Below are 27,733 nucleotides of genomic sequence, written 5' to 3'. Positions count from 1 at the left end.
TTTTGCTAAAATAGAAAATATAGGCTACTGATGGTGCCTTGAATACCGGTTTCTTTCATTTAATGTTCATGTTATGGGGATTTTTATATAAAGGAAATTTGTCTTTTGTGTCTGTTGAAAATTAAAGATTACTGACAGAGCCATAAGAAAATATTGCTTTATTTATCTGATCATATTGGAATATATTTGTTAGGTTTTCAGTAGGTTCAATTAGGTTCACTAGACTATATGCGTCATTTAAAAATGTTTCAATGAACATTCGAACAGTCCGGCCCTCGGCTTGTAGCAAAATTTTTTATTTGGCCCTCCGTCCATTTGACTTTGACACCCCTGCACTAACGTGTTATCACGCTCATGTGGTGTTCTGCGTCTGGCTGTGTTAATTACAAACAAGTACGAAAATGTTTTATCTACCACATGATCATGATATCTACTTCAGTCCTCATCCGCCACAACCCTCTTAGGCCTCACTGGGTTGCTCATCTTTTCAGTTCGCTGCAGCTAACGACTGGAACACTCCCCCTATCTGAGATATCTACTGCAGCCCTCATCCTCCACGTACAACCCCCGTTCTGCCAGTCACATTCTGTTGAAGGTCCCCAAAGCACACACATCCCTGGGTCGCTCCTCTTTTCAGTTCGCTGCAGCTAGCGACTGGAACGAGCTGCAACAAACACTCAAACTGGACAGTTTTATCTCTTCATTCAGAGACTCAATCATGGAGACTCTTACTGACAGTTGTGGCTGCTTTGTGTGATGTATTGTTGTCTCTACCTTCTTGCCCTTTGTGCTGTTGTCTGTGCCCAATAATGTTTGTACCATGTTTTGTGCTGCTGCCATGCTGTGTTGTTGTCTTAGGTCTCTTTATGTAGTGTTGTGTTGTCTCTCTTGTCGTGATGTGTGTTTTGTCCTATATTTTTATTTATCTTCATTTTTAATCCATACCCGTCCCTGCAGGAGGCCTTTTGCATTTTTGGTAGGCCGTCATTGTAAATAAGAATATGTTCTTTACTGACTTGCCTAGTTAAATAAATAAAATACCTGAGACTTACCCCGATGCTGCCAGTGGCTTGCGGCCATCAAGAATGATGCTTACGGTGATTAAAGATCAGAAGGATTTTCAGGCTGAACGGATGGGGAATCCATTTCGACAAAAGCTGAGAAGTGATGCGATACCATAATTTCTTTCCTTCACAACAAAACGGATGATTCTCGATGAGAGGTAACTTAACGTTAGCTAGCTTGCTAGCCTAGCTGGACATTACTGTCCTGTACTGAACTCTGAAAGCCATCAGCTAAATGATATAGCTAGCTGTCAATCAACATTGAAGAGGTGGTAGAGACTTTGACATTGAAGAGGTGGTAGAGACCTTGACATTGAAGAGGTGGTAGAGACCTTGACATTGAAGAGGTGGTAGAAACCTTGACATTAAAGAGGTGGTAGAGACCTTGACATTGAAGAGGTGGTAGAGACCTTGACATTGAAGAGGTGGTAGAGACCTTGACATTAAAGAGGTGGTAGAGACCTTGAAGAGGTGGTAGAGACCTTGACATTGAAAAGGTGGTAGAGACCTTGACATTGAAGAGGTGGTAGAGACCTTGACATTAGAGGTGGTAGAGACCTTGACATTAAAGAGGTGGTAGAGACCTTGACATTGAAGAGGTGGTAGAGACCTTGGAGAGATGGTAGAGACCTTGGAGAGATGGTAGAGACCTTGACATTGAAGAGGTGGTAGAGACCTTGACATTGAAGAGGTGGTAGAGACCTTCAGCAGAGTAAACGTTTGTTTGTTCGTTCTATCTTTGATTCACTAACGCGAGCAAAGAAGAGTAACTCAGTTGAAACACGTTTGGTTGAACGTCACCATGTAGCTAATAGAAGCTCCATCGGCAAATTCGTGTTGATGAGAGGAATCAATTGAAGCCATTGTAGTCTAGTCAGTTCTTTTGGGTTTTGCCCAAAGGATTATGTTGCCTCCTATTCAAAAAGGCCCGTCTTGGGGGACGGAAGGACGAAGCATCGCCCCACACAAATTGTAGACTTTCAGAGATTGGGAAAAAAATGTGTTGACTTGTATATTAGCAATGAATTCGCAGATAGGAACATCACTGAAAGACGTCCAATGACTCTATCGAACAAGGACAACCACATCTACACCCACAAACACGTACAGTGAAATCAGTATCACGTAGAAATGCCTCAGACATGATGAAAACAAGCCCAGATTCTCCCAGGGTGAAATTCTCCTTTAATGTACATAATTAATTACAACACCTCTTTAATGCAATACTGTAAGATATCAGAAAACGCTACACGATGATCAACTTACTTTCCTTTTTATTCATATTAGATCAAATTAAATGGTAATCACATTTTGCCATGTAAATAAGGTATTTCTGTTTTTAATAAATTCGCAAAAAATTTCAAAAAACCTTTGTCATTGTGTGTAGATTGAGGAAAAATATAATTGAATACATTTCTAGAATAAGAATGTAAAACAAAATGTGGGAAAAGGGTCTGAATACTTTCTAATGTCAATCAATCAATCAATCAATAATCATCACATCACAGTTGTCTGTTTCTGGCCACTGGTGTTCATCAAATCAATCAATCAATGAGTCTAACAAAATCTCAAAGGACATTTTCTACCACTCAATCTGAATTAAATAAATCTAAACTACAATGATTTATAATATCAGTACAATAAAAGGTATCCTATGACAGAGTAGCTGCTATGTCAACTCTTTGAATACATGAAAAAACATTTTTGGCAGGAGGCACCTATCAGTTATCGACATCGAAAAGCATTTACATTTGCTTTTCCGAAAGTATTCAGACCACGTTGACTTTTTCCACATGTTGTTACGTTACAGCCTTATTTTAAAACAAAAAAAATCCTCATCAATCTAATAATAATAATAATATCTAATTATAATAATGACAAAGTAAAAACAAAGTATTCAGACATCCTGTTGTTTCTACAACTTGGAGTCCATCTGTGGTAAATTCAATGGATTGGACATGATTTGGAAAAGGCACACACCTGTCTATATAAAAGGTCCCACTGTTGACAGTGGAGTCAGAGAAAAAAAACAAGCCATGAGGTTGAAGGAACTGTCCGTAGAGCTCCGAGACAGTGTTATGTTGAGGCACAGATCTTGGGAAGGGAACTAAAACATTTATGCAGGACTGAAGGTCCCCAAGAACACAATGGACTCCATCATTCTTAAATGGAAGAAGTTTGGAACCACCAAGACTCTTCCTAGAGCTGTCTTCGCGGGCAAACTGAGCAATCGGGGGAGAAGGGCCTTGGTCAGGGAGGTGACCAAGAACATGATGGTCACTCTGACAGAGGTCTAGAATTCCTCTGTGGAGATGGGAGAACCTTCCAGAAGGACAACCATCTCTGCAGCACTCCACCAATCAGGCCTTTAATGGTAGAGTGGCCAGACAGAAGCCCCTCTTCAGTAAAAGGCACACGACAGCCCGCTTAGTTTGCCAAAAGGCACCTAAAGGACTCAGACCATGAGAAACAAGATTATCCGGTCTGATGAAACCATGAAATCTTTTGACTGAATGCCAAGTGTCACATCTGGAGGAAACCTGGCACCATCCCTAGGGTGAAGCATGGTGGTGGCAGCATCATGCTGTGGTGATGATTTTCAGCGGAAGGGACTGAAAGACTAGTCATGATCGAAGAAAAGATGAACGGAGCAAAGTACAGAGAGATCCTTGATGAAAACCTGCTCCAGAGCGTTCAGGACCTCAGACTGGGGCGAAGATCCACCTTCCAACAGGACAAGTCTCTGAATGTCCTTGAGTGGCCCAGCCAGAGCCCGGACTTGAACCCGATCAAACATCTCTGGAGAGACCTGAAAATAGCTGTGAAGCAAAGCTCCCCATCCAACCTCACAGAGCTTGAGAGGATCTGCAGAGAAGAATGGGAGAAACTCCTCAAATACAGGTGTGCCAAGCTTGGATTTAAAAATATATGTTTAACCTTGATTTAACTAGGCAAGTCATACCCAAGAAGACTCAAGTTTGTAAATCGCTGCCAAAATGTGCTTCAACAAAGTACTGAGTACAGGGGTCTGAATACTTATGTAAATGTTTTCATTTGTTGCTTTTTTTATACATTTTCAAACATTTCAGAAAAACTGTTCTTCGCTTTGTCATCATGGGATATTGGGTCTAGATTGATGAGGGAAAAAAGCTATTTTCTATCTTTCCTTAACGTAACAAAAATGTGGAAAAGTCAAGGGGTCTGAATACTTTCCGAAGGCACTGTAAATAAAGAGTACAAAAACATACATGTCCTACACAGCACTTCATCTCATCGCTGCTGTCCCGCTTCATCATGATTCAGTTAATTTAGCGCAAAATGGCGCCTCAGACAACTCATTAGTCAACTATCAACACAGAAAGTTAAGAATCACACACATTGCTCAGAATCCCTCCTAAATTAAGAATCCCTCCTAGTCCTTAAAACCTATTGCACTTCACACTTCACAGTCCTTAAAACCTAAAAAGCAATTTTCCCCCAGCGAATAGTTATGACATCACCAACTAATGGGCAGGGCTTGACATTCAGGCCTTGCGAGTTGGCACGGCAACTGCTCACCGGTTACCAATTAAATCAAGCTTTCACATGACCCGTTTGGCCCAGTACATTTCCAAACTACAAAACAGAAAATAATGATTTATATTTGGATTTAATCCTTGACAATCTTCCTGACGTCTGACGATTCACACTTGTTATCAACCAGCATTTGGTTTCCAAGCTGAGGCAAGAATGTCAAAGCCTTAAATTCCCTTTCCATCTCGAGTGAGCCCTACCACAGTACGGCCTAGATACTCACGCCAGACCCGTCTCAGCGGAGGCAGAATAAAAAAAAGTTCTCCCCCTGATCGTCAGTATTATTTCATATCACACAGACGTCATTATTAGCAAGGAAAGGTTTACGTAGACCTAGGCCTACACTGTGTAGCTGCTTGCTTGTCAAGACATCCATTATTTACACAAATCACTTGTTGAAAATTAATGTTGCAATGATGCTATTCTGTAATATATACACACACACACACACACTTAGAAATGTCCTTGTTTTTGAAAGAAAAAAACATTTTTTTCCCATTAAAATAACATCAAATTTATCAGAAATACAGTGTAGACATTGTTAAAAAAACACTTTAGGACCCGCCCCCTTTCCCCCCCCAATTTCCCCCCATAATGACATACCCAAATCTAACTGCCTGTAGCTCAGGACCTGAAGCAAAGATATGCATATTCTTGGTACCATTTGAAAGGAAACACTTTGTAGTTGGTGAGAAAGTGAAAGGAATGTAGGAGAATATTACACAATAGATCTGGTAAAAGATAATACAAAGAAAAAAAAACATTATTTTGTATTTTCTTTTGTACCATCATCTTTGAAATTTAACAGAAAGGCCAAAATGTATTATACCAGCCCATGTGCAATTTAGATTTTGGCCACTAGATGGCGGCAGTGTATGTGGACAAATTTTGACCTGATCCAGTCAATCATTGCATTTCTGTTCAACATTTTGTATCAAGACTGCCCAAATGTGCCTAATTTGTTTATTAATAACTTTTCATGTTCAAAACAGTGCACTCTCCTCAAACAATAGCATGGTGTTCTTTTACTGTAATAGCTAATGTAAATTGAACAGTGCTGTTAGATTAACAAGAATTTAAGCATTCTGTCAATATCAGATATGTCTATGTCCTGGGAAAGTTTCTTGTTACTTACAACCTCATGCTAATCACATTAGCCTACGTTAGCTCAACCGTCCAGTGGACGGGACACCGATCCCGAAGTTAATGTTGTAAATGACTATTGTAGCTCGAAACAGCAGATTTTTTTATGGAATATCTACATAGGCGTACTGAGGGCCATTATCAGCAACCATCACTCCTGTGTTCCAATGGCACGTTGTGTTAGCTAATCCAAGTTTATCATTTTAAAAGGCTAATTGATCATTAGAAAACCCTTTTGCAATTATGTTAGCACAGCTGAAAACTGTTGTCTGATTAAAGAAGTAGTAAAACTGTCCTTCTTTAGACTAGTTGAGTATCTGGAGCATCAGCATTTGTGGGTTAGATTACAGGCTCAAAATGGCCAGAAACAAAATACTTTCTTCTGAAACTCGTCAGTCTATTCTTGTTCTGAGAAATGAAGGCTATTCCATGCGAGAAATTGCCAAGAAACTGAAGATCTCGTACAACGCTGTGTACTACTCCCTTCACAGAACAGAGCAAACTGGCTCTAACCAGAATAAAAAGAGGAGTGGGAGGCCCCGGTGCACAACTGAGCAAGAGGACAAGTACATTAGAGTGTCTAGTATGAGAAACAGATGCCTCACAAGTCCTCAACTGGCAGCTTCATTAAATAGTACCCGCAAAACACCAGTCTCAATGTCAACAGTGAAGAGGCCATATCTCAAACTGGCCAATAAAAATAAAATATTAAAGCAATATTAAAGCATGGGCAAAATAACACAGACACTGGACAGAGGAACTCTGCCTAAAAGGCCGTTTCCAGCTACAATAGTCATGTCTACAATGTATTTCTGATCCATTTGATGTCATTTAAAAAAAGGGCCAAAACAAAAAATGTGCTATGCTAAAATAGCTGCCTCTAAATAAGGACCATGTACTATATAGGCCCTGAAGATATGACATTTTATTGGGCTAATTTATGACATTTTCTTTAAATGTTAAGGCTATATGTCATCACTGAGACAGGGACGGGTGGCTTTATCTTCGTTCTCCAAACAATCCGTGTAAATATCAGATTGTATGGTTGGCTATATAGGCTATAAAAAAAAAAGGTACTTGCCCAGACTGCAAATGAAACATGAAATCACCCATGATTAAAATTCTGCATGTATAACTTGGCCCAGCCAGTCATGTTCTCATTCGGGAAAGTAGTTTTCACTTGGTACTGGCCTGGTGTGCCACTGGCAAATTTACCTGAATGTCAAGCCCTGAATGGTTAATGGTTTATGAACACTTTATATGGGCAAGACACATGTGTCTTTAATACGCCCCCTACAGACAGTAACATATATAAAACAACATTATTGCACATATAATAGAAAGATGATCTCCTATGAAGGATAACTGTAAGTACTGAACAGGAACAAGTAGTAACGTGGTAGTCATGACGACAACTATATGGACTAAAGTAGGAAAGTGGTAGTCATGACGACAACTATATGGACTAAAGTAGGAACGTGGCAGTCATGACGACAACTATATGGACTAAAATAGTAACGTGGTAGTCATGACGACAACTATATGGACTAAAGTGGTAACGTGGTAGTCACGACGACAACTATATGGACTAAAGTAGTAACGTGGTAGTCATGACGACAACTATATGGACTAAAGTAGTAACGTGGTAGTCATGACGACAACTATATGGACTAAAGTAGTAACGTGGAAGTCATGACGACAACTATATGGACTAAAGTAGGAACGTGGTAGTCATGACGACAACTATATGGACTAAAGTAGGAACGTGGTAGTCATGACGACAACTATATGGACTAAAATAGTAACGTGGTAGTCATGACGACAACTATATGGACTAAAGTAGTAACGTGGTAGTCATGACGACAACTATATGGACTAAAGTAGGAAAGTGGTAGTCATGACGACAACTATATGGACTAAAGTAGGAACGTGGTAGTCATGACGACAACTATATGGACTAAAGTAGTAACGTGGTAGTCATGACGACAACTATATGGACTAAAATAGTAACGTGGTAGTCATGACGACAACTATATGGACTAAAGTAGTAACGTGGTAGTCATGACGACAACTATATGGACTAAAATAGTAACGTGGTAGTCATGACAACAACTATATGGACTAAAGTAGTAACGTGGTAGTCATGACGACAACTATATGGACTAAAGTAGTAATGTGGTAGTCATGACGACAACTATATGGACTAAAATAGTAACGTGGTAGTCATGACGACAACTATATGGACTAAAGTAGTAACGTGGTAGTCATGACGACAACTATATGGACTAAAATAGTAACGTGGTAGTCATGACAACAACTATATGGACTAAAGTAGTAACGTGGTAGTCATGACGACAACTATATGGACTAAAGTAGGAACGTGGTAGTCAATACTACAACTATATGGACTAAAGTAGTAACGTGGTAGTCATGACGACAACTAAATGGACTAAAGTAGTAACGTGGTAGTCATGACGACAACTATATGGACTAAAGTAGGAACGTGGTAGTCATGACGACAACTATATGGACTAAAGTAGTAACGTGGTAGTCATGACGACAACTATATGGACTAAAGTAGTAACGTGGTAGTCATGACGACAACTATATGGACTAAAGTAGGAACGTGGTAGTCATGACGACAACTATATGGACTAAAGTAGTAACGTGGTAGTCATGACGACAACTATATGGACTAAAGTAGTAACGTGGTAGTCATGACGACAACTATATGGACTAAAATAGTAACGTGGTAGTCATGACGACAACTATATGGACTAAAGTAGTAACGTGGTAGTCATGACGACAACTATATGGACTAAAATAGTAACGTGGTAGTCATGACGACAACTATATGGACTAAAGTAGTAACGTGGCAGTCGTGGATGTATTGAAGACTGAAAGAAACAGCCTGACTAAATAAATGAACTCAGATCTCACAGTGGTTCTCTGATTCACTGTACGGCTTAACAACTCAACCACATACTAGATTTACTCCCTTATTACGCTTGGTGTCCGTTGTACTATTGCTTCTTATTGTTATTATGACTGCTGAGATTAACAACAAGACAACCATCAGAACAAAGCCACACGTATCCTCTCCTCTGCTCCTCCTCCACACTGAAGCCTGGTTAACTACTGTCCTTTACCGGTGTACGGCGTCAACTCTCCTCCTCTCCTTTCTTCTCTCCTCCTCTCCTCTCCTTTCTTCTCTTCTAACTCCCTCTCCTCTTCTCTCTCCTAACTCCCTCTCCTCCTCTCTCTTCTAACTCCCTCTCCTCTCCTCCTCTCTCTTCTAACTTCCTCTCCTCTCCCTCTCCCTCTCCTCTGCCTCTCCTCTCTCTTCTAACTCCCTCTCCTCTCCCTCTCCCTCTCCTCTCTCTCCTAACTCCCTCTCCTCTCCTCCTCTCTCTTCTAACTCCCTCTCCTCCTCTCTCTTCTAACTCCCTCTCCTCTCTCTCTCCTCTGCCTCTCCTCTCTCTCCTCTCCTCCTCTCCCTCTCCTCTGCCTCTCCTCTCTCCTCTAAAGCTGTAGTTCTCCAAGTAATAGCGGCTGGGCCATCTCTCTCTGCCTGCTGGGTAGTTGTCGGATCGTCATCTGTTTGACGATAACCACCAGGAACCCTGTCACCATGACAACCCCCAGGACCACGCCCAGGGCGGTGGCGAAGGAAGGCTGGTATCTGCCGTCCAGGGGGGTGGAGTGTGTGGGGGGGGAGGGCTCGGAGAGGAGATCCATAACCCGGGCTAGAGAACCATTGTTGGGGCAGGGCCGAACAGACAGGATGTGACACATGAGGGGGTAGAGGTCAACGGAACGCATGGAACTCTTCACGTAGTCCTGACGGAAGGCGGGGCCACGCGCCACCAAGACAGGATGCATGCTGGGTAGGGTGTTGTCGTAGCCGTGGTTACCCACTGTGAAACACAGAGAGAGAACAGCGGTGAATAGGATTAACACATTTAGAACAAGTTTACTGTTAATTAGATGTCATTGTGGACTGAATCCTAATATTGGTAACTCTAAATGTCCAACGAGCAGAATAAAGATCTGAACTTATGAAAGTCTGAGTTACAATAATATATTTCAAATTGGAATTTAGTTGACAAAGTATTTCCTTACACATGTGTGGTCCAGTGGTTCTGTTCTGGGTGATGGTCCAGCCCTCCTTGGCCTCGATAATTATGGGCATGATCCTGTTGTTGTGACGGTAGTGGAGACGCTCGGGGATCTGCTCCCTCCTGTACACCACCATGTTGGGATTGGCCTCCACCAGCGCACTGTACACCTCCTCTAACTTACCTACAGGACAGGTGAGACAGTTACTGTACACCTCCTCTAACTTATCTACAGGACAGGTGAGATAGTTACTATACACCTCCTCTAACTTACCTACAGGACAGGTAATATACAGCTACTATACACCTCCTCTAACTTACCTACAGGACAGGTGAGACAGTTACTATACACCTCCTCTAACTTACCTACAGGACAGGTGAGACAGTTACTATACACCTCCTCTAACTTACCTACAGGACAGGTAATATACAGCTACTATACACCTCCTCTAACTTACCTACAGGACAGGTGAGATAGTTACTATACACCTCCTCTAACTTACCTAAAGGACAGGTGAGACAGTTACTGTACACCTCCTCTAACTTACCTAAAGGACAGGTGAGACAGTTACTGTACACCTCCTCTAACTTACCTACAGGACAGGTGAGACAGTTACTATACACCTCCTCTAACTTACCTACAGGACAGGTGATATACACAGTTACTATACACCTCCTCTAACTTACCTACAGGACAGGTGAGCCAGTTACTATACACCTCCTCTAACTTACCTACAGGACAGGTGAGATACACAGTTACTATACACCTCCTCTAAATTACCTACAGGACAGGTGAGCCAGTTACTATACACCTCCTCTAAATTACCTACAGGACAGGTGATATACAGTTACTATACACCTCCTCTAACTTACCTACAGGACAGGTAATATACAGCTACTATACACCTCCTCTAACTTACCTACAGGACAGGTGAGATAGTTACTATACACCTCCTCTAACTTACCTAAAGGACAGGTGAGACAGTTACTGTACACCTCCTCTAACTTACCTAAAGGACAGGTGAGACAGTTACTATACACCTCCTCTAACTTACCTACAGGACAGGTGAGACAGTTACTATACACCTCCTCTAACTTACCTACAGGACAGGTGATATACAGTTACTATACACCTCCTCTAACTTACCTACAGGACAGGTGAGACAGTTACTATACACCTCCTCTAAATTACCTACAGGACAGGTGATATACAGTTACTATACACCTCCTCTAACTTACCTACAGGACAGGTGAGACAGTTACTATACACCTCCTCTAACTTACCTACAGGACAGGTGAGACAGTTACTATACACCTCCTCTAACTTACCTACAGGACAGGTGAGACAGTTACTATACACCTCCTCTAACTTACCTAAAGGACAGGTGAGCCAGTTACTATACACCTCCTCTAACTTATCTACAGGACAGGTGAGATACAGTTACTATACACCTCCTCTAAATTACCTACAGGACAGGTGAGACAGTTACTATACACCTCCTCTAACTTACCTACAGGACAGGTGAGATACAGAGTTACTATACACCTCCTCTAACTTACCTACAGGACAGGTGAGACAGTTACTATACACCTCCTCTAACTTACCTAAAGGACAGGTGAGCCAGTTACTATACACCTCCTCTAACTTATCTACAGGACAGGTGAGATACAGTTACTATACACCTCCTCTAAATTACCTACAGGACAGGTGAGACAGTTACTATACACCTCCTCTAACTTACCTACAGGACAGGTGAGATACAGAGTTACTATACACCTCCTCTAACTTACCTACAGGACAGGTGAGACAGTTACTATACACCTCCTCTAACTTACCTACAGGACAGGTGAGACAGTTACTATACACCGCCTCTAACTTACCTACAGGACAGGTGAGATACACAGTTACTATACACCTCCTCTAACTTACCTAAAGGACAGGTGAGCCAGTTACTATACACCTCCTCTAACTTATCTACAGGACAGGTGAGATACAGTTACTATACACCTCCTCTAAATTACCTACAGGACAGGTGAGCCAGTTACTATACACCTCCTCTAACTTACCTACAGGACAGGTGAGATACACAGTTACTATACACCTCCTCTAACTTACCTACAGGACAGGTGAGATAGTTACTATACACCTCCTCTAACTTACCTACAGGACAGGTGAGCCAGTTACTATACACCTCCTCTAACTTACCTACAGGACAGGTAAGATACAGTTACTATACACCTCCTCTAACTTACCTACAGGACAGGTGAGACAGTTACTATACACCTCCTCTAACTTACCTACAGGACAGGTGAGACAGTTACTATACACCTCCTCTAACTTACCTAAAGGACAGGTGAGCCAGTTACTATACACCTCCTCTAACTTATCTACAGGACAGGTGAGATACAGTTACTATACACCTCCTCTAAATTACCTACAGGACAGGTGAGCCAGTTACTATACACCTCCTCTAACTTACCTACAGGACAGGTGAGATACACAGTTACTATACACCTCCTCTAACTTACCTACAGGACAGGTGAGATAGTTACTATACACCTCCTCTAACTTACCTACAGGACAGGTGAGACAGTTACTATACACCTCCTCTAACTTACCTACAGGACAGGTGAGACAGTTACTATACACCTCCTCTAACTTACCTAAAGGACAGGTAAGATACAGTTACTATACACCTCCTCTAACTTACCTACAGGACAGGTAAGATACAGTTACTATACACCTCCTCTAACTTACCTACAGGACAGGTGAGACAGTTACTATACACCTCCTCTAACTTACCTACAGGACAGGTGAGATACACAGTTACTATACACCTCCTCTAACTTACCTACAGGACAGGTGAGATACACAGTTACTATACACCTCCTCTAACTTACCTACAGGACAGGTAAGATACAGTTACTATACACCTCCTCTAACTTACCTACAGGACAGGTGAGACAGTTACTATACACCTCCTCTAACTTACCTACAGGACAGGTGAGACAGTTACTATACACCTCCTCTAACTTACCTACAGGACAGGTGAGACAGTTACTATACACCTCCTCTAACTTACCTACAGGACAGGTGAGACAGTTACTATACACCTCCTCTAACTTACCTACAGGACAGGTGAGACAGTTACTATACACCTCCTCTAACTTACCTACAGGACAGGTGAGACAGTTACTATACACCTCCTCTAACTTACCTACAGGACAGGTGAGATACAGTTACTATACACCTCCTCTAACTTACCTACAGGACAGGTGAGACAGTTACTATACACCTCCTCTAACTTACCTACAGGACAGGTGAGCCAGTTACTATACACCTCCTCTAACTTACCTACAGGACAGGTAAGATACAGTTACTATACACCTCCTCTAACTTACCTACAGGACAGGTGAGACAGTTACTATACACCTCCTCTAACTTACCTACAGGACAGGTGAGATACACAGTTACTATACACCTCCTCTAACTTACCTACAGGACAGGTGGGACAGTTACTGTACACCTCCTCTAACTTATCTACAGGACAGGTGAGATACAGTTACTATACACCTCCTCTAACTTACCTACAAGACAGGTGAGACAGTTACTATACACCTCCTCTAACTTACCTACAGGACAGGTGAGATACACAGTTACTATACACCTCCTCTAACTTACCTACAGGACAGGTGAGACAGTTACTATACACCTCCTCTAACTTACCTACAGGACAGGTGAGATAGTTACTATACACCTCCTCTAACTTACCTAAAGGACAGGTGAGACAGTTACTGTACACCTCCTCTAACTTACCTAAAGGACAGGTGAGACAGTTACTGTACACCTCCTCTAACTTACCTACAGGACAGGTGAGACAGTTACTATACACCTCCTCTAACTTACCTACAGGACAGGTGATATACACAGTTACTATACACCTCCTCTAACTTACCTACAGGACAGGTGAGCCAGTTACTATACACCTCCTCTAACTTACCTACAGGACAGGTGGATACACAGTTACTATACACCTCCTCTAAATTACCTACAGGACAGGTGAGCCAGTTACTATACACCTCCTCTAACTTACCTAAAGGACAGGTGAGACAGTTACTATACACCTCCTCTAACTTACCTAAAGGACAGGTGAGACAGTTACTATACACCTCCTCTAACTTACCTACAGGACAGGTGAGACAGTTACTATACACCTCTAACTTACCTACAGGACAGGTGATATACAGTTACTATACACCTCCTCTAACTTACCTACAGGACAGGTGAGACAGTTACTATACACCTCCTCTAAATTACCTACAGGACAGGTGATATACAGTTACTATACACCTCCTCTAACTTACCTACAGGACAGGTGAGACAGTTACTATACACCTCCTCTAACTTACCTACAGGACAGGTGAGACAGTTACTATACACCTCCTCTAACTTACCTAAAGGACAGGTGAGCCAGTTACTATACACCTCCTCTAACTTATCTACAGGACAGGTGAGATACAGTTACTATACACCTCCTCTAAATTACCTACAGGACAGGTGAGACAGTTACTATACACCTCCTCTAACTTACCTACAGGACAGGTGAGATACAGAGTTACTATACACCTCCTCTAACTTACCTACAGGACAGGTGAGACAGTTACTATACACCTCCTCTAACTTACCTAAAGGACAGGTGAGCCAGTTACTATACACCTCCTCTAACTTATCTACAGGACAGGTGAGATACAGTTACTATACACCTCCTCTAAATTACCTACAGGACAGGTGAGACAGTTACTATACACCTCCTCTAACTTACCTACAGGACAGGTGAGATACAGAGTTACTATACACCTCCTCTAACTTACCTACAGGACAGGTGAGACAGTTACTATACACCTCCTCTAACTTACCTACAGGACAGGTGAGACAGTTACTATACACCGCCTCTAACTTACCTACAGGACAGGTGAGATACACAGTTACTATACACCTCCTCTAACTTACCTAAAGGACAGGTGAGCCAGTTACTATACACCTCCTCTAACTTATCTACAGGACAGGTGAGATACAGTTACTATACACCTCCTCTAAATTACCTACAGGACAGGTGAGCCAGTTACTATACACCTCCTCTAACTTACCTACAGGACAGGTGAGATACACAGTTACTATACACCTCCTCTAACTTACCTACAGGACAGGTGAGATAGTTACTATACACCTCCTCTAACTTACCTACAGGACAGGTGAGCCAGTTACTATACACCTCCTCTAACTTACCTACAGGACAGGTAAGATACAGTTACTATACACCTCCTCTAACTTACCTACAGGACAGGTGAGACAGTTACTATACACCTCCTCTAACTTACCTACAGGACAGGTGAGACAGTTACTATACACCTCCTCTAACTTACCTAAAGGACAGGTGAGCCAGTTACTATACACCTCCTCTAACTTATCTACAGGACAGGTGAGATACAGTTACTATACACCTCCTCTAAATTACCTACAGGACAGGTGAGCCAGTTACTATACACCTCCTCTAACTTACCTACAGGACAGGTGAGATACACAGTTACTATACACCTCCTCTAACTTACCTACAGGACAGGTGAGATAGTTACTATACACCTCCTCTAACTTACCTACAGGACAGGTGAGACAGTTACTATACACCTCCTCTAACTTACCTACAGGACAGGTAAGATACAGTTACTATACACCTCCTCTAACTTACCTACAGGACAGGTGAGACAGTTACTATACACCTCCTCTAACTTACCTACAGGACAGGTGAGATACACAGTTACTATACACCTCCTCTAACTTACCTACAGGACAGGTGAGATACACAGTTACTATACACCTCCTCTAACTTACCTACAGGACAGGTAAGATACAGTTACTATACACCTCCTCTAACTTACCTACAGGACAGGTGAGACAGTTACTATACACCTCCTCTAACTTACCTACAGGACAGGTGAGACAGTTACTATACACCTCCTCTAACTTACCTACAGGACAGGTGAGACAGTTACTATACACCTCCTCTAACTTACCTACAGGACAGGTGAGACAGTTACTATACACCTCCTCTAACTTACCTACAGGACAGGTGAGACAGTTACTATACACCTCCTCTAACTTACCTACAGGACAGGTGAGACAGTTACTATACACCTCCTCTAACTTACCTACAGGACAGGTGAGATACAGTTACTATACACCTCCTCTAACTTACCTACAGGACAGGTGAGACAGTTACTATACACCTCCTCTAACTTACCTACAGGACAGGTGAGCCAGTTACTATACACCTCCTCTAACTTACCTACAGGACAGGTAAGATACAGTTACTATACACCTCCTCTAACTTACCTACAGGACAGGTGAGACAGTTACTATACACCTCCTCTAACTTACCTACAGGACAGGTGAGATACACAGTTACTATACACCTCCTCTAACTTACCTACAGGACAGGTGGGACAGTTACTGTACACCTCCTCTAACTTATCTACAGGACAGGTGAGATACAGTTACTATACACCTCCTCTAACTTACCTACAAGACAGGTGAGACAGTTACTATACACCTCCTCTAACTTACCTACAGGACAGGTGAGATACACAGTTACTATACACCTCCTCTAACTTACCTACAGGACAGGTGAGACAGTTACTATACACCTCCTCTAACTTACCTACAGGACAGGTGAGATACACAGTTACTATACACCTCCGCTAACTTACCTACAGGACAGGTGAGACAGTTACTATACACCTCCTCTAACTTACCTACAGGACAGGTGAGACAGTTACTGTACACCGGCAGTACCCCCAGGATCTTACCTTCTCTAGTTAGTATCCCCAGGATCTTACCTCCTCCTCTAGGTAGCATCCCCAGGATCTTACCTTCTCTAGGTAGTATCCCCAGGATCTAACCTCCTCCTCTAGGTAGCATCCCCAGGATCTTACCTCCTTCTCTAGGTAGCATCCCCAGGATCTTACCTCCTTCTCTAGGTAGCATCCCCAGGATCTTACCTCCTCCTCTAGGTAGCATCCCCAGGATCTTCCCTCCTTCTCTAGGTAGTATCCCCAGGATCTAACCTCCTTCTCTAGGTAGTATCCCCAGGATCTTACCTCCTTCTCTAGGTAGTATCCCCAGGATCTTCCCTCCTTCTCTAGGTAGCATCCCCAGGATCTTACCTCCTTCTCTAGGTAGCATCGCCAGGATCTTCCCTCCTTCTCTAGGTAGTATCCCCAGGATCTTACCTCCTTCTCTAGGTAGCATCCCCAGGATCTTACCTCCTCCTCTAGGTAGCATCCCCAGGATCTTACCTCCTCCTCTAGGTAGCATCCCCAGGATCTTACCTCCTCTAGGTAGCATCCCCAGGATCTTACCTCCTCTAGGTAGTATCCCCAGGATCTAACCTCCTCCTCTAGGTAGCATCCCCAGGATCTTACCTCCTTCTCTAGGTAGCATCCCCAGGATCTTACCTCCTTCTCTTGGTAGCATCCCCAGGATCTTACCTCCTCCTCTAGGTAGCATCCCCAGGATCTAACCTCCTTCTCTAGGTAGTATCCCCAGGATCTTACCTTCTCTAGGTAGTATCCCCAGGATCTTAACTCCTCCTCTAGGTAGTATCCCCAGGATCTTACCTCCTTCTCTAGGTAGCATCCCCAGGATCTAACCTCCTTCTCTAGGTAGCATCCCCAGGATCTTACCTTCTCTAGGTAGCATCCCCAGGATCTAACCTTCTTCTCTAGGTAGCATCCCCAGGATCTTACCTCCTCCTCTAGGTAGCATCCCCAGGATCTAACCTTCTCTAGGTAGTATCCCCAGGATCTTAACTCCTCCTCTAGGTAGTATCCCCAGGATCTTACCTCCTTCTCTAGGTAGCATCCCCAGGATCTAACCTCCTCCTCTAGGTAGCCTCCCCAGGATCTTACCTTCTCTAGGTAGCATCCCCAGGATCTAACCTTCTTCTCTAGGTAGCATCCCCAGGATCTTACCTCCTCCTCTAGGTAGCATCCCCAGGATCTAACCTTCTCTAGGTAGCATCCCCAGGATCTTACCTCCTTCTCTAGGTAGCATCCCCAGGATCTTACCTCCTTCTCTAGGTAGCATCCCCAGGATCTTACCTCCTCCTCTAGGTAGCATCCCCAGGATCTTACCTCCTCCTCTAGGTAGCATCCCCAGGATCTTACCTCCTTCTCTAGGTAGCATCCCCAGGATCTTACCTCCTTCTCTAGGTAGCATCCCCAGGATCTTACCTCCTTCTCTAGGTAGCATCCCCAGGATCTTACCTCCTTCTCTAGGTAGCATCCCCAGGATCTTCCCTCCTTCTCTAGGTAGCATCCCCAGGATCTTACCTCCTTCTCTAGGTAGTATCCCCAGGATCTTACCTCCTTCTCTAGGTAGCATCCCCAGGATCTTACCTCCTTCTCTAGGTAGTATCCCCAGGATCTTACCTCCTTCTCTAGGTAGCATCCCCAGGATCTTACCTCCTCTAGGTAGTATCCCCAGGATCTTACCTCCTTCTCTAGGTAGCATCCCCAGGATCATACCTCCTTCTCTAGGTAGCATCCCCAGGATCTTACCTCCTCCTCTAGGTAGTATCCCCAGGATCTTACCTTCTCTAGGTAGTATCCCCAGGATCTTACCTTCTCTAGGTAGTATCCCCAGGATCTTACCTCCTTCTCTAGGTAGTATCCCCAGGATCTTACCTCCTTCTCTAGGTAGTATCCCCAGGATCTTACCTCCTTCTCTAGGTAGCATCCCCAGGATCTTACCTCCTTCTCTAGGTAGCATCCCCAGGATCTTACCTCCTTCTCTAGGTAGTATCCCCAGGATCTTACCTCCTCCTCTAGGTAGTATCCCCAGGATCTTACCTCCTTCTCTAGGTAGCATCCCCAGGATCTTACCTCCTTCTCTAGGTAGCATCCCCAGGATCTTACCTCCTCTAGGTAGCATCCCCAGGATCTTACCTCCTCTAGGTAGTATCCCCAGGATCTTACCTCCTTCTCTAGGTAGTATCCCCAGGATCTTACCTCCTCTAGGTAGCATCCCCAGGATCTTACCTCCTCCTCTAGGTAGTATCCCCAGGATCTAACCTCCTCCTCTAGGTAGTATCCCCAGGATCTTACCTTCTCTAGGTAGTATCCCCAGGATCTTACCTTCTCTAGGTAGTATCCCCAGGATCTTACCTTCTCTAGGTAGTATCCCCAGGATCTTACCTCCTTCTCTAGGTAGCATCCCCAGGATCTTACCTCCTTCTCCAGGTAGCATCCCCAGGATCTTACCTCCTTCTCTAGGTAGCATCCCCAGGATCTTACCTCCTCCTCTAGGTAGTATCCCCAGGATCTAACCTCCTTCTCTAGGTAGTACCCCCAGGATCTTACCTCCCCTAGGTAGCATCCCCAGGATCTTACCTCCCCTAGGTAGCATCCCCAGGATCTTACCTCCTCTAGGTAGTATCCCCAGGATCTTACCTTCTCTAGGTAGCATCCCCAGGATCTAACCTTCTCTAGGTAGCATCCCCAGGATCTTACCTCCTCTAGGTAGCATCCCCAGGATCTTACCTTCTCTAGGTAGTATCCCCAGGATCTTACCTCCTTCTCTAGGTAGCATCCCCAGGATCTTACCTCCTCTAGGTAGCATCCCCAGGATCTTACCTCCTCTAGGTAGCATCCCCAGGATCTTACCTCCTCTAGGTAGCATCCCCAGGATCTTACCTTCTCTAGGTAGTATCCCCAGGATCTTACCTCCTTCTCTAGGTAGCATCCCCAGGATCTTACCTCCTCTAGGTAGCATCCCCAGGATCTTACCTTCTCTAGGTAGTATCCCCAGGATCTTACCTCCTTCTCTAGGTAGCATCCCCAGGATCTTACCTCCTCTAGGTAGCATCCCCAGGATCTTACCTTCTCTAGGTAGCATCCCCAGGATCTTACCTTCTCTAGGTAGCATCCCCAGGATCTTACCTTCTCTAGGTAGCATCCCCAGGATCTTACCTTCTCTAGGTAGCATCCCAAGGATCTTACCTCCTCTAGGTAGCATCCCCAGGATCTTACCTTCTCTAGGTAGTATCCCCACCACAGGGCTCTTGTCCACCCAGGTGTAGAGTTCTCTGTCCAGGTATTGGTCCAGCTCAATCACCTTGTCTTTGGACAGCTGGGTCATGCCATGATCACTGGTTACAATCAGGTTCACACTTTCGTACAGACCTAGGAATGCAGTCAAAATACAATTAATTACATTTAATTGACCAAAATGAAATATTTATTTCATGAATTCTTTCTTGATAAATTGATTAATGCACAAGGTAATCAGGTGTGAACAGTTTAATGCTGGAAGGGGGGGATGAACAGTTTAATGCTGGAAGGGGGTGTGAACAGTTTAATGCTGGAAGGGGGGAGTGAACAGTTTAATACTGGAAGGGGGGGATGAACAGTTTAATACTGGAAGGGGGGAGTGAACAGTTTAATACTGGAAGGGGGGTGTGAACAGTTTAATGCTGGAAGGGGGTGTGAACAGTTTAATGCTGGAAGGGGGGAGTGAACAGTTTAATGCTGGAAGGGGGGTGTGAACAGTTTAATACTGGAAGGGGGGTGTGAACAGTTTAATACTGGAAGGGGGGTGTGAACAGTTTAATACTGGAAGGGGGTGTGAACAGTTTAATACTGGAAGGGGGGAGTGAACAGTTTAATACTGGAAGGGGGGGTGAACAGTTTAATACTGGAAGGGGGGGTGTGAACAGTTTAATACTGGAAGGGGGGGGGGGTGTGAACAGTTTAATACTGGAAGGGGGGTGTGAACAGTTTAATGTTGGAAGGGGGGGGGGTGTGAACAGTTTAATGCTGGAAGGGGGGGTGTGAACAGTTTAATGCTGGAAGGGGGGGTGTGAACAGTTTAATGTTGGAAGGGGGGGTGAACAGTTTAATGTTGGAAGGGGGGGGGTGAACAGTTTAATACTGGAAGGGGGGGGTGAACAGTTTAATACTGGAAGGGGGTGTGAACAGTTTAATACTGGAAGGGGGTGTGAACAGTTTAATACTGGAAGGGGGGGAGTGAACAGTTTAATGCTGGAAGGGGGGGGGTGAACAGTTTAATACTGGAAGGGGGTGTGAACAGTTTAATGCTGGAAGGGGGGGAAGTGAACAGTTTAATGCTGGAAGGGGGGTGTGAACAGTTTAATACTGGAAGGGGGGAGTGAACAGTTTAATGCTGGAAGGGGGGTGTGAACAGTTTAATACTGGAAGGGGGGTGTGAACAGTTTAATACTGGAAGGGGGGTGTGAACAGTTTAATGCTGGAAGGGGGGAGTGAACAGTTTAATACTGGAAGGGGGGTGTGAACAGTTTAATACTGGAAGGGGGGAGTGAACAGTTTAATACTGGAAGGGGGGTGTGAACAGTTTAATACTGGAAGGGGGGTGTGAACAGTTTAATACTGGAAGGGGGGTGTGAACAGTTTAATACTGGAAGGGGGGTGAACAGTTTAATACTGGAAGGGGGGGGTGAACAGTTTAATGTTGGAAGGGGGGTGTGAACAGTTTAATACTGGAAGGGGGGTGTGAACAGTTTAATACTGGAAGGGGGGTGTGAACAGTTTAATACTGGAAGGGGGGTGTGAACAGTTTAATGCTGGAAGGGGGGTGTGAACAGTTTAATACTGGAAGGGGGGTGTGAACAGTTTAATACTGGAAGGGGGGTGTGAACAGTTTAATACTGGAAGGGGGGTGTGAACAGTTTAATACTGGAAGGGGGGAGTGAACAGTTTAATACTGGAAGGGGGGAGTGAACAGTTTAATACTGGAAGGGGGGGGTGAACAGTTTAATGTTGGAAGGGGGGTGTGAACAGTTTAATGCTGGAAGGGGGAGTGAACAGTTTAATGTTGGAAGGGGGGTGTGAACAGTTTAATGCTGGAAGGGGGAGTGAACAGTTTAATACTGGAAGGGGGGGGTGAACAGTTTAATACTGGAAGGGGGGTGTGAACAGTTTAATACTGGAAGGGGGGTGTGAACAGTTTAATGCTGGAAGGGGGGTGTGTGAACAGTTTAATACTGGAAGGGGGGTGTGAACAGTTTAATACTGGAAGGGGGGAGTGAACAGTTTAATGCTGGAAGGGGGTGTGAACAGTTTAATGCTGGAAGGGGGGTGTAAACAGTTTAATACTGGAAGGGGGTGTGAACAGTTTAATGCTGGAAGGGGGGGGTGAACAGTTTAATACTGGAAGGGGGGGTGAACAGTTTAATACTGGAAGGGGGGTGAACAGTTTAATGCTGGAAGGGGGGGGTGAACAGTTTAATACTGGAAGGGGGGGTGAACAGTTTTATACTGGAAGGGGGGGGTGAACAGTTTAACACTGGAAGGGGGGGTGAACAGTTTAATACTGGAAGGGGGGGTGAACAGTTTAATGCTGGAAGGGGGGTGTGAACAGTTTAATACTGGAAGGGGGGTGTGAACAGTTTAATACTGGAAGGGGGGTGTGAACAGTTTAATACTGGAAGGGGGGGTGAACAGTTTAATACTGGAAGGGGGGTGTGAACAGTTTAATGTTGGAAGGGGGGTGTGAACAGTTTAATACTGGAAGGGGGGGTGAACAGTTTAATACTGGAAGGGGGGGTGAACAGTTTAATACTGGAAGGGGGGTGTGAACAGTTTAATGCTGGAAGGGGGGGTGAACAGTTTAATACTGGAAGGGGGGTGTGAACAGTTTTATACTGGAAGGGGGGTGTGAACAGTTTAATACTGGAAGGGGGGTGTGAACAGTTTAATGCTGGAAGGGGGGTGTGAACAGTTTTATACTGGAAGGGGGGTGTGAACAGTTTAATACTGGAAGGGGGAGTGAACAGTTTAATACTGGAAGGGGGGTGTGAACAGTTTAATACTGGAAGGGGGGTGTGAACAGTTTAATACTGGAAGGGGGGTGTGAACAGTTTAATACTGGAAGGGGGGAGTGAACAGTTTAATACTGGAAGGGGGGTGTGAACAGTTTAATACTGGAAGGGGGGTGTGAACAGTTTAATACTGGAAGGGGGGTGTGAACAGTTTAATACTGGAAGGGGGGAGTGAACAGTTTAATACTGGAAGGGGGGTGTGAACAGTTTAATACTGGAAGGGGGGTGTGAACAGTTTAATACTGGAAGGGGGGAGTGAACAGTTTAATACTGGAAGGGGGGTGTGAACAGTTTAATACTGGAAGGGGGAGTGACCAGTTTAATACTGGAAGGGGGGTGTGAACAGTTGTCACAGTGCTTGTGCCTATAGAAATAGACATTGCGGGGGGGAGAACACCCCTTATCTAGATCATAACTGTATAATGTACATAGACAGCAGGTACAGACCCTTCTTGCGCAGCTCATTGCGGAGGAAGCCCAGCTTGTCGTCTATGTCAGCAATGACTGCGTCCATTAGAGGGTTCTCTGGGCCCAGGTTGTGACCGCTCTCATCAGGCTCCTCCCAGTATAACACGCCAAAGTCCACACCCCCCTGCACAGACCGAACCCCCTCCTCTGGCCCCTCCCCCATCAGCCAGGCTACCATCGTCTCCACGCGCCTCTCGAAGCTCAGTGACGCGTTGTACGGAAGGTAGCGTGACGGGTACGCCCCCCCGATCTCCACGTCCGACCCCGGCCACATCACCCCGCCGCTCCGCCCACCCTGCTTCTGATTGGTCACCCACAGAGGCTCTGCCCCAGCCCACCAGCGTGGCTCGTAGGCGCTCTGCGTCTCCATGGAGAAGGAGGCGTTAAGGTCTGGGTCGTACATCTCGTTACCCACGATGCCATGCGTCTCGGCATGCAGCCCGGTGACCAGGGTGTAGTGGTCAGGGAAGGTTTTGGTGATGTAGGCGTTCTCAACCTGCTCAACTATTGACCCTTCCTCCATCAGGGCGTGGAAGTTAGGGGTGGGGACACGGTCCACGTAGTCCCAGCGGAATCCGTCGAAGGACAGCAGCAGTAGCTTGGGGCGAGCCCCTCTGGTGGCCTGGTGGTGAGGATGGAGGGGGTGGCCTGGGGTGTAGAGGAGAGGGTAATGTCAGAATGGCAACAGGCAACATAAAGCCTGCAATAAGAGGGACCAACACTGATAGTAAAGGGATAGACAATGTATATCTATTGCATTTGTTCTATGCTCCCTACCCCATGCTCCCTGGTCCTTGATCCTGCCCCATGCTCCCTGGTCCTTGACCCTACCCCATGCTCCCTGGTCCTTGACCCTGCCCCATGCTCCCTGGTCCTTGACCCTGCCCCATGCTCCCTGGTCCTTGACCCTGCCCCATGCTCCCTGGTCCTTGACCCTGCCCCATGCTCCCTGGTCCTTGACCCTGCCCCATGCTCCCTGGTCCTTGACCCTGCCCCATGCTCCCTGGTCCTTGACCCTGCCCCATGCTCCCTGGTCCTTGACCCTGCCCCATGCTCCCTGGTCCTTGACCCTGCCCCATGCTCCCTGGTCCTTGACCCTACCCCATGCTCCCTGGTCCTTGACCCTACCCCATGCTCCCTGGTCCTTGACCCTACCCCATGCTCCCTGGTCCTTGACCCTGCCCCATGCTCCCTGGTCCTTGACCCTACCCCATGCTCCCTGGTCCTTGACCCTACCCCATTCTCCCTGCCCCATTCTCCCTGCCCCATTCTCCCTGCCCCATTCTCCCTACCCCATTCTCCCTGCCCCATTCTCCCTACCCCATTCTCCCTGGTCCTTGACCCTACCCCATTCTCCCTGCCCCATTCTCCCTGGTCCTTGACCCTGTCCCATGCTCCCTGGTCCTTAACCCTACCCCATGCTCCCTGGTCCTTGACCCTGCTCCATGCTCCCTGCCCCATTCTCCCTGGTCCTTGACCCTACCCCATGCTCCCTGGTCCTTGACCCTGCTCCATTCTCCATGCCCCATTCTCCCTGGTCCTTGACCCTGCCCCATGCTCCCTGGTCCTTGACCCTGCCCCATGCTCCCTGGTCCTTGACCCTGCCCCATGCTCCCTGGTCCTTGACCCTGCTCCATGCTCCCTGGTCCTTGACCCTACCCCATGCTCCCTGGTCCTTGACCCTACCCCATGCTCCCTGGTCCTTGACCCTGCCCCATGCTCCCTGGTCCTTGACCCTGCCCCATGCTCCCTGGTCCTTGACCCTGCCCCATGCTCCCTGGTCCTTGACCCTGCCCCATGCTCCCTGGTCCTTGACCCTGCTCCATGCTCCCTGCCCCCTACTCCCTGACCCTACCTTGGTGTCCATGGTGGTCCATCTGTAGGGAGGCCAGAGGCAGGGTCAGGGTTAAGGTCAGAAGCCATCCCAGATAGCAGCCTCCTCCTCTTCGTGGGCTGCAACCCAGCATTACGCTACACAACATCATACCACCCTGTAATACAGACTGCAGGAGGTTATGTTAGGATAATATTAGGATAATGATAATGGGTGTGTTTGTAAATTCACTCTGGAGTGCCAATTTAGCTAGCTAGCTTGCTGTTGCTAGCTAATTTGTCCTGGGATATAAACATTGGGTTGTTATTTTACCTGAAATGCACAAGGTCCTCTACTCTGATAATGAATCCACAGATAAAAAGAGTAAGCCGAGTAAGTTTCTAGTAATCTCTCCTCCTCCAGGCTTCTTCTTCTTTGGACTTTATATGGCGGTTGTCAACCAACTTTAAGGTGCATTACCACCACCGACTGGAGTGTGGACCTCAGTTCATCTTTCAATCACCCAAGTGGGTATATGCTCCTAAAAACCAATGAGGATACGGGAGAGGCGGGACTTGCAGCGCATCAAGCGTGAAGTTGAATAACGTGTACATTTATTGTGCAACGCTAGCGGTGTGGTCGGCATGTAACTGTGCAACAATTTAAATTACGCTTTTTTTTTTGCCGACGTTTACTGACACCGGTCATATTCAACGGGTGTTGAGTGTTCGTAAACTCTTCAGTTATTCAGCGCTCTGAAATCGGAGTAGATGGTCAGAGTGAATTCATAAAACGCACACAATGTGTAAAGCATGCAATAGGAGGCAGTGTGAAATACCGTGCTATGGTGGATATAGACAGTGTGAAATATAGTGTTATGGTGGATATACAGTAGACAGTGTGAAATATAGTGTTATGGTGGATATACAGTAGACAGTGTGAAATATAGTGTTATGGTGGATATAGACAGTGTGAAATATAGTGCTATGGTGGATATAGACAGTGTGAAATATAGTGTTATGGTGGATATATAGTAGACAGTGTGAAATATAGTGTTATGGTGGATATATAGTAGACAGTGTGAAATATAGTGTTATGGTGGATATAGACAGTGTGAAATATAGTGTTATGGTGGATATAGACAGTGTGAAATATAGTGCTATGGTGGATATAGACAGTGTGAAATATAGTGTTATGGTGGATATAGACAGTGTGAAATATAGTGCTATGGTGGATATAGACAGTGTGAAATATAGTGTTATGGTGGATATATAGTAGACAGTGTGAAATATAGTGTTATGGTGGATATAGACAGTGTGAAATATAGTGTTATGGTGGATATAGACAGTGTGAAATATAGTGTTATGGTGGATATACAGTAGACAGTGTGAAATATAGTGTTATGGTGGATATATAGTAGACAGTGTGAAATATAGTGTTATGGTGGATATAGACAGTGTGAAATATAGTGTTATGGTGGATATAGACAGTGTGAAATATAGTGCTATGGTGGATATACAGTAGACAGTGTGAAATATAGTGTTATGGTGGATATAGACAGTGTGAAATATAGTGCTATGGTGGATATACAGTAGACAGTGTGAAATATAGTGTTATGGTGGATATACAGTAGACAGTGTGAAATATAGTGCTATGGTGGATATATAGTAGACAGTGTGAAATATAGTGCTATGGTGGATATATAGTAGACAGTGTGAAATATAGTGCTATGGTGGATATAGACAGTGTGAAATATAGTGTTATGGTGGATATAGACAGTGTGAAATATAGTGTTATGGTGGATATAGACAGTGTGAAATATAGTGTTATGGTGGATATACAGTAGACAGTGTGAAATATAGTGCTATGGTGGATATACAGTAGACAGTGTGAAATATAGTGTTATGGTGGATATAGACAGTGTGAAATATAGTGTTATGGTGGATATAGACAGTGTGAAATATAGTGTTATGGTGGATATAGACAGTGTGAAATATAGTGTTATGGTGGATATATAGTAGACAGTGTGAAATATAGTGCTATGGTGGATATACAGTAGACAGTGTGAAATATAGTGTTATGGTGGATATACAGTAGACAGTGTGAAATATAGTGTTATGGTGGATATAGACAGTGTGAAATATAGTGCTATGGTGGATATAGACAGTGTGAAATATAGTGCTATGGTGGATATACAGTAGACAGTGTGAAATATAGTGTTATGGTGGATATAGACAGTGTGAAATATAGTGTTATGGTGGATATAGACAGTGTGAAATATAGTGTTATGGTGGATATACAGTAGACAGTGTGAAATATAGTGTTATGGTGGATATACAGTAGACAGTGTGAAATATAGTGTTATGGTGGATATAGACAGTGTGAAATATAGTGTTATGGTGGATATACAGTAGACAGTGTGAAATATAGTGTTATGGTGGATATACAGTAGACAGTGTGAAATATAGTGTTATGGTGGATATAGACAGTGTGAAATATAGTGTTATGGTGGATATACAGTAGACAGTGTGAAATATAGTGTTATGGTGGATATAGACAGTGTGAAATAGTGTTATGGTGGATATAGACAGTGTGAAATATAGTGCTATGGTGGATATACAGTAGACAGTGTGAAATATA

The 27,733-nt window shown here is 44.6% G+C and overlaps 1 protein-coding gene across 2 annotated transcripts in view; it reads right to left on the bottom strand.

Annotated features, from left to right (window-relative positions):
- Positions 1–2,232: 2,232 nt before the first annotated feature.
- Positions 2,233–27,733, bottom strand: part of enpp5 (ectonucleotide pyrophosphatase/phosphodiesterase 5) — a 76,703-nt gene continuing 51,202 nt past the window's right edge. Inside the window, exons 2-6 of one of the 2 annotated variants that reach the window (XM_055885823.1) lie at positions 25,136–25,283; positions 23,260–23,928; positions 19,985–20,137; positions 9,903–10,082; positions 2,233–9,697 (exon numbers count right to left, since the gene is read on the bottom strand). In XM_055885823.1, the coding sequence (XP_055741798.1) occupies positions 9,303–9,697; positions 9,903–10,082; positions 19,985–20,137; positions 23,260–23,928; positions 25,136–25,265 (1,527 nt within the window). In that variant the 5' untranslated portion in view covers positions 25,266–25,283 and the 3' untranslated portion in view covers positions 2,233–9,302. The remainder of the gene's footprint in view (positions 9,698–9,902; positions 10,083–19,984; positions 20,138–23,259; positions 23,929–25,135; positions 25,284–27,733) is intronic. The other variant, XM_055885824.1, reaches the window with a different exon arrangement.

Source organism: Salvelinus fontinalis, chromosome 27 (genome assembly GCF_029448725.1).
Source record: "Salvelinus fontinalis isolate EN_2023a chromosome 27, ASM2944872v1, whole genome shotgun sequence".
NCBI classification, from domain to species: domain Eukaryota; kingdom Metazoa; phylum Chordata; class Actinopteri; order Salmoniformes; family Salmonidae; genus Salvelinus; species Salvelinus fontinalis.
This window is presented reverse-complemented; position numbering and strand designations above follow the sequence as displayed.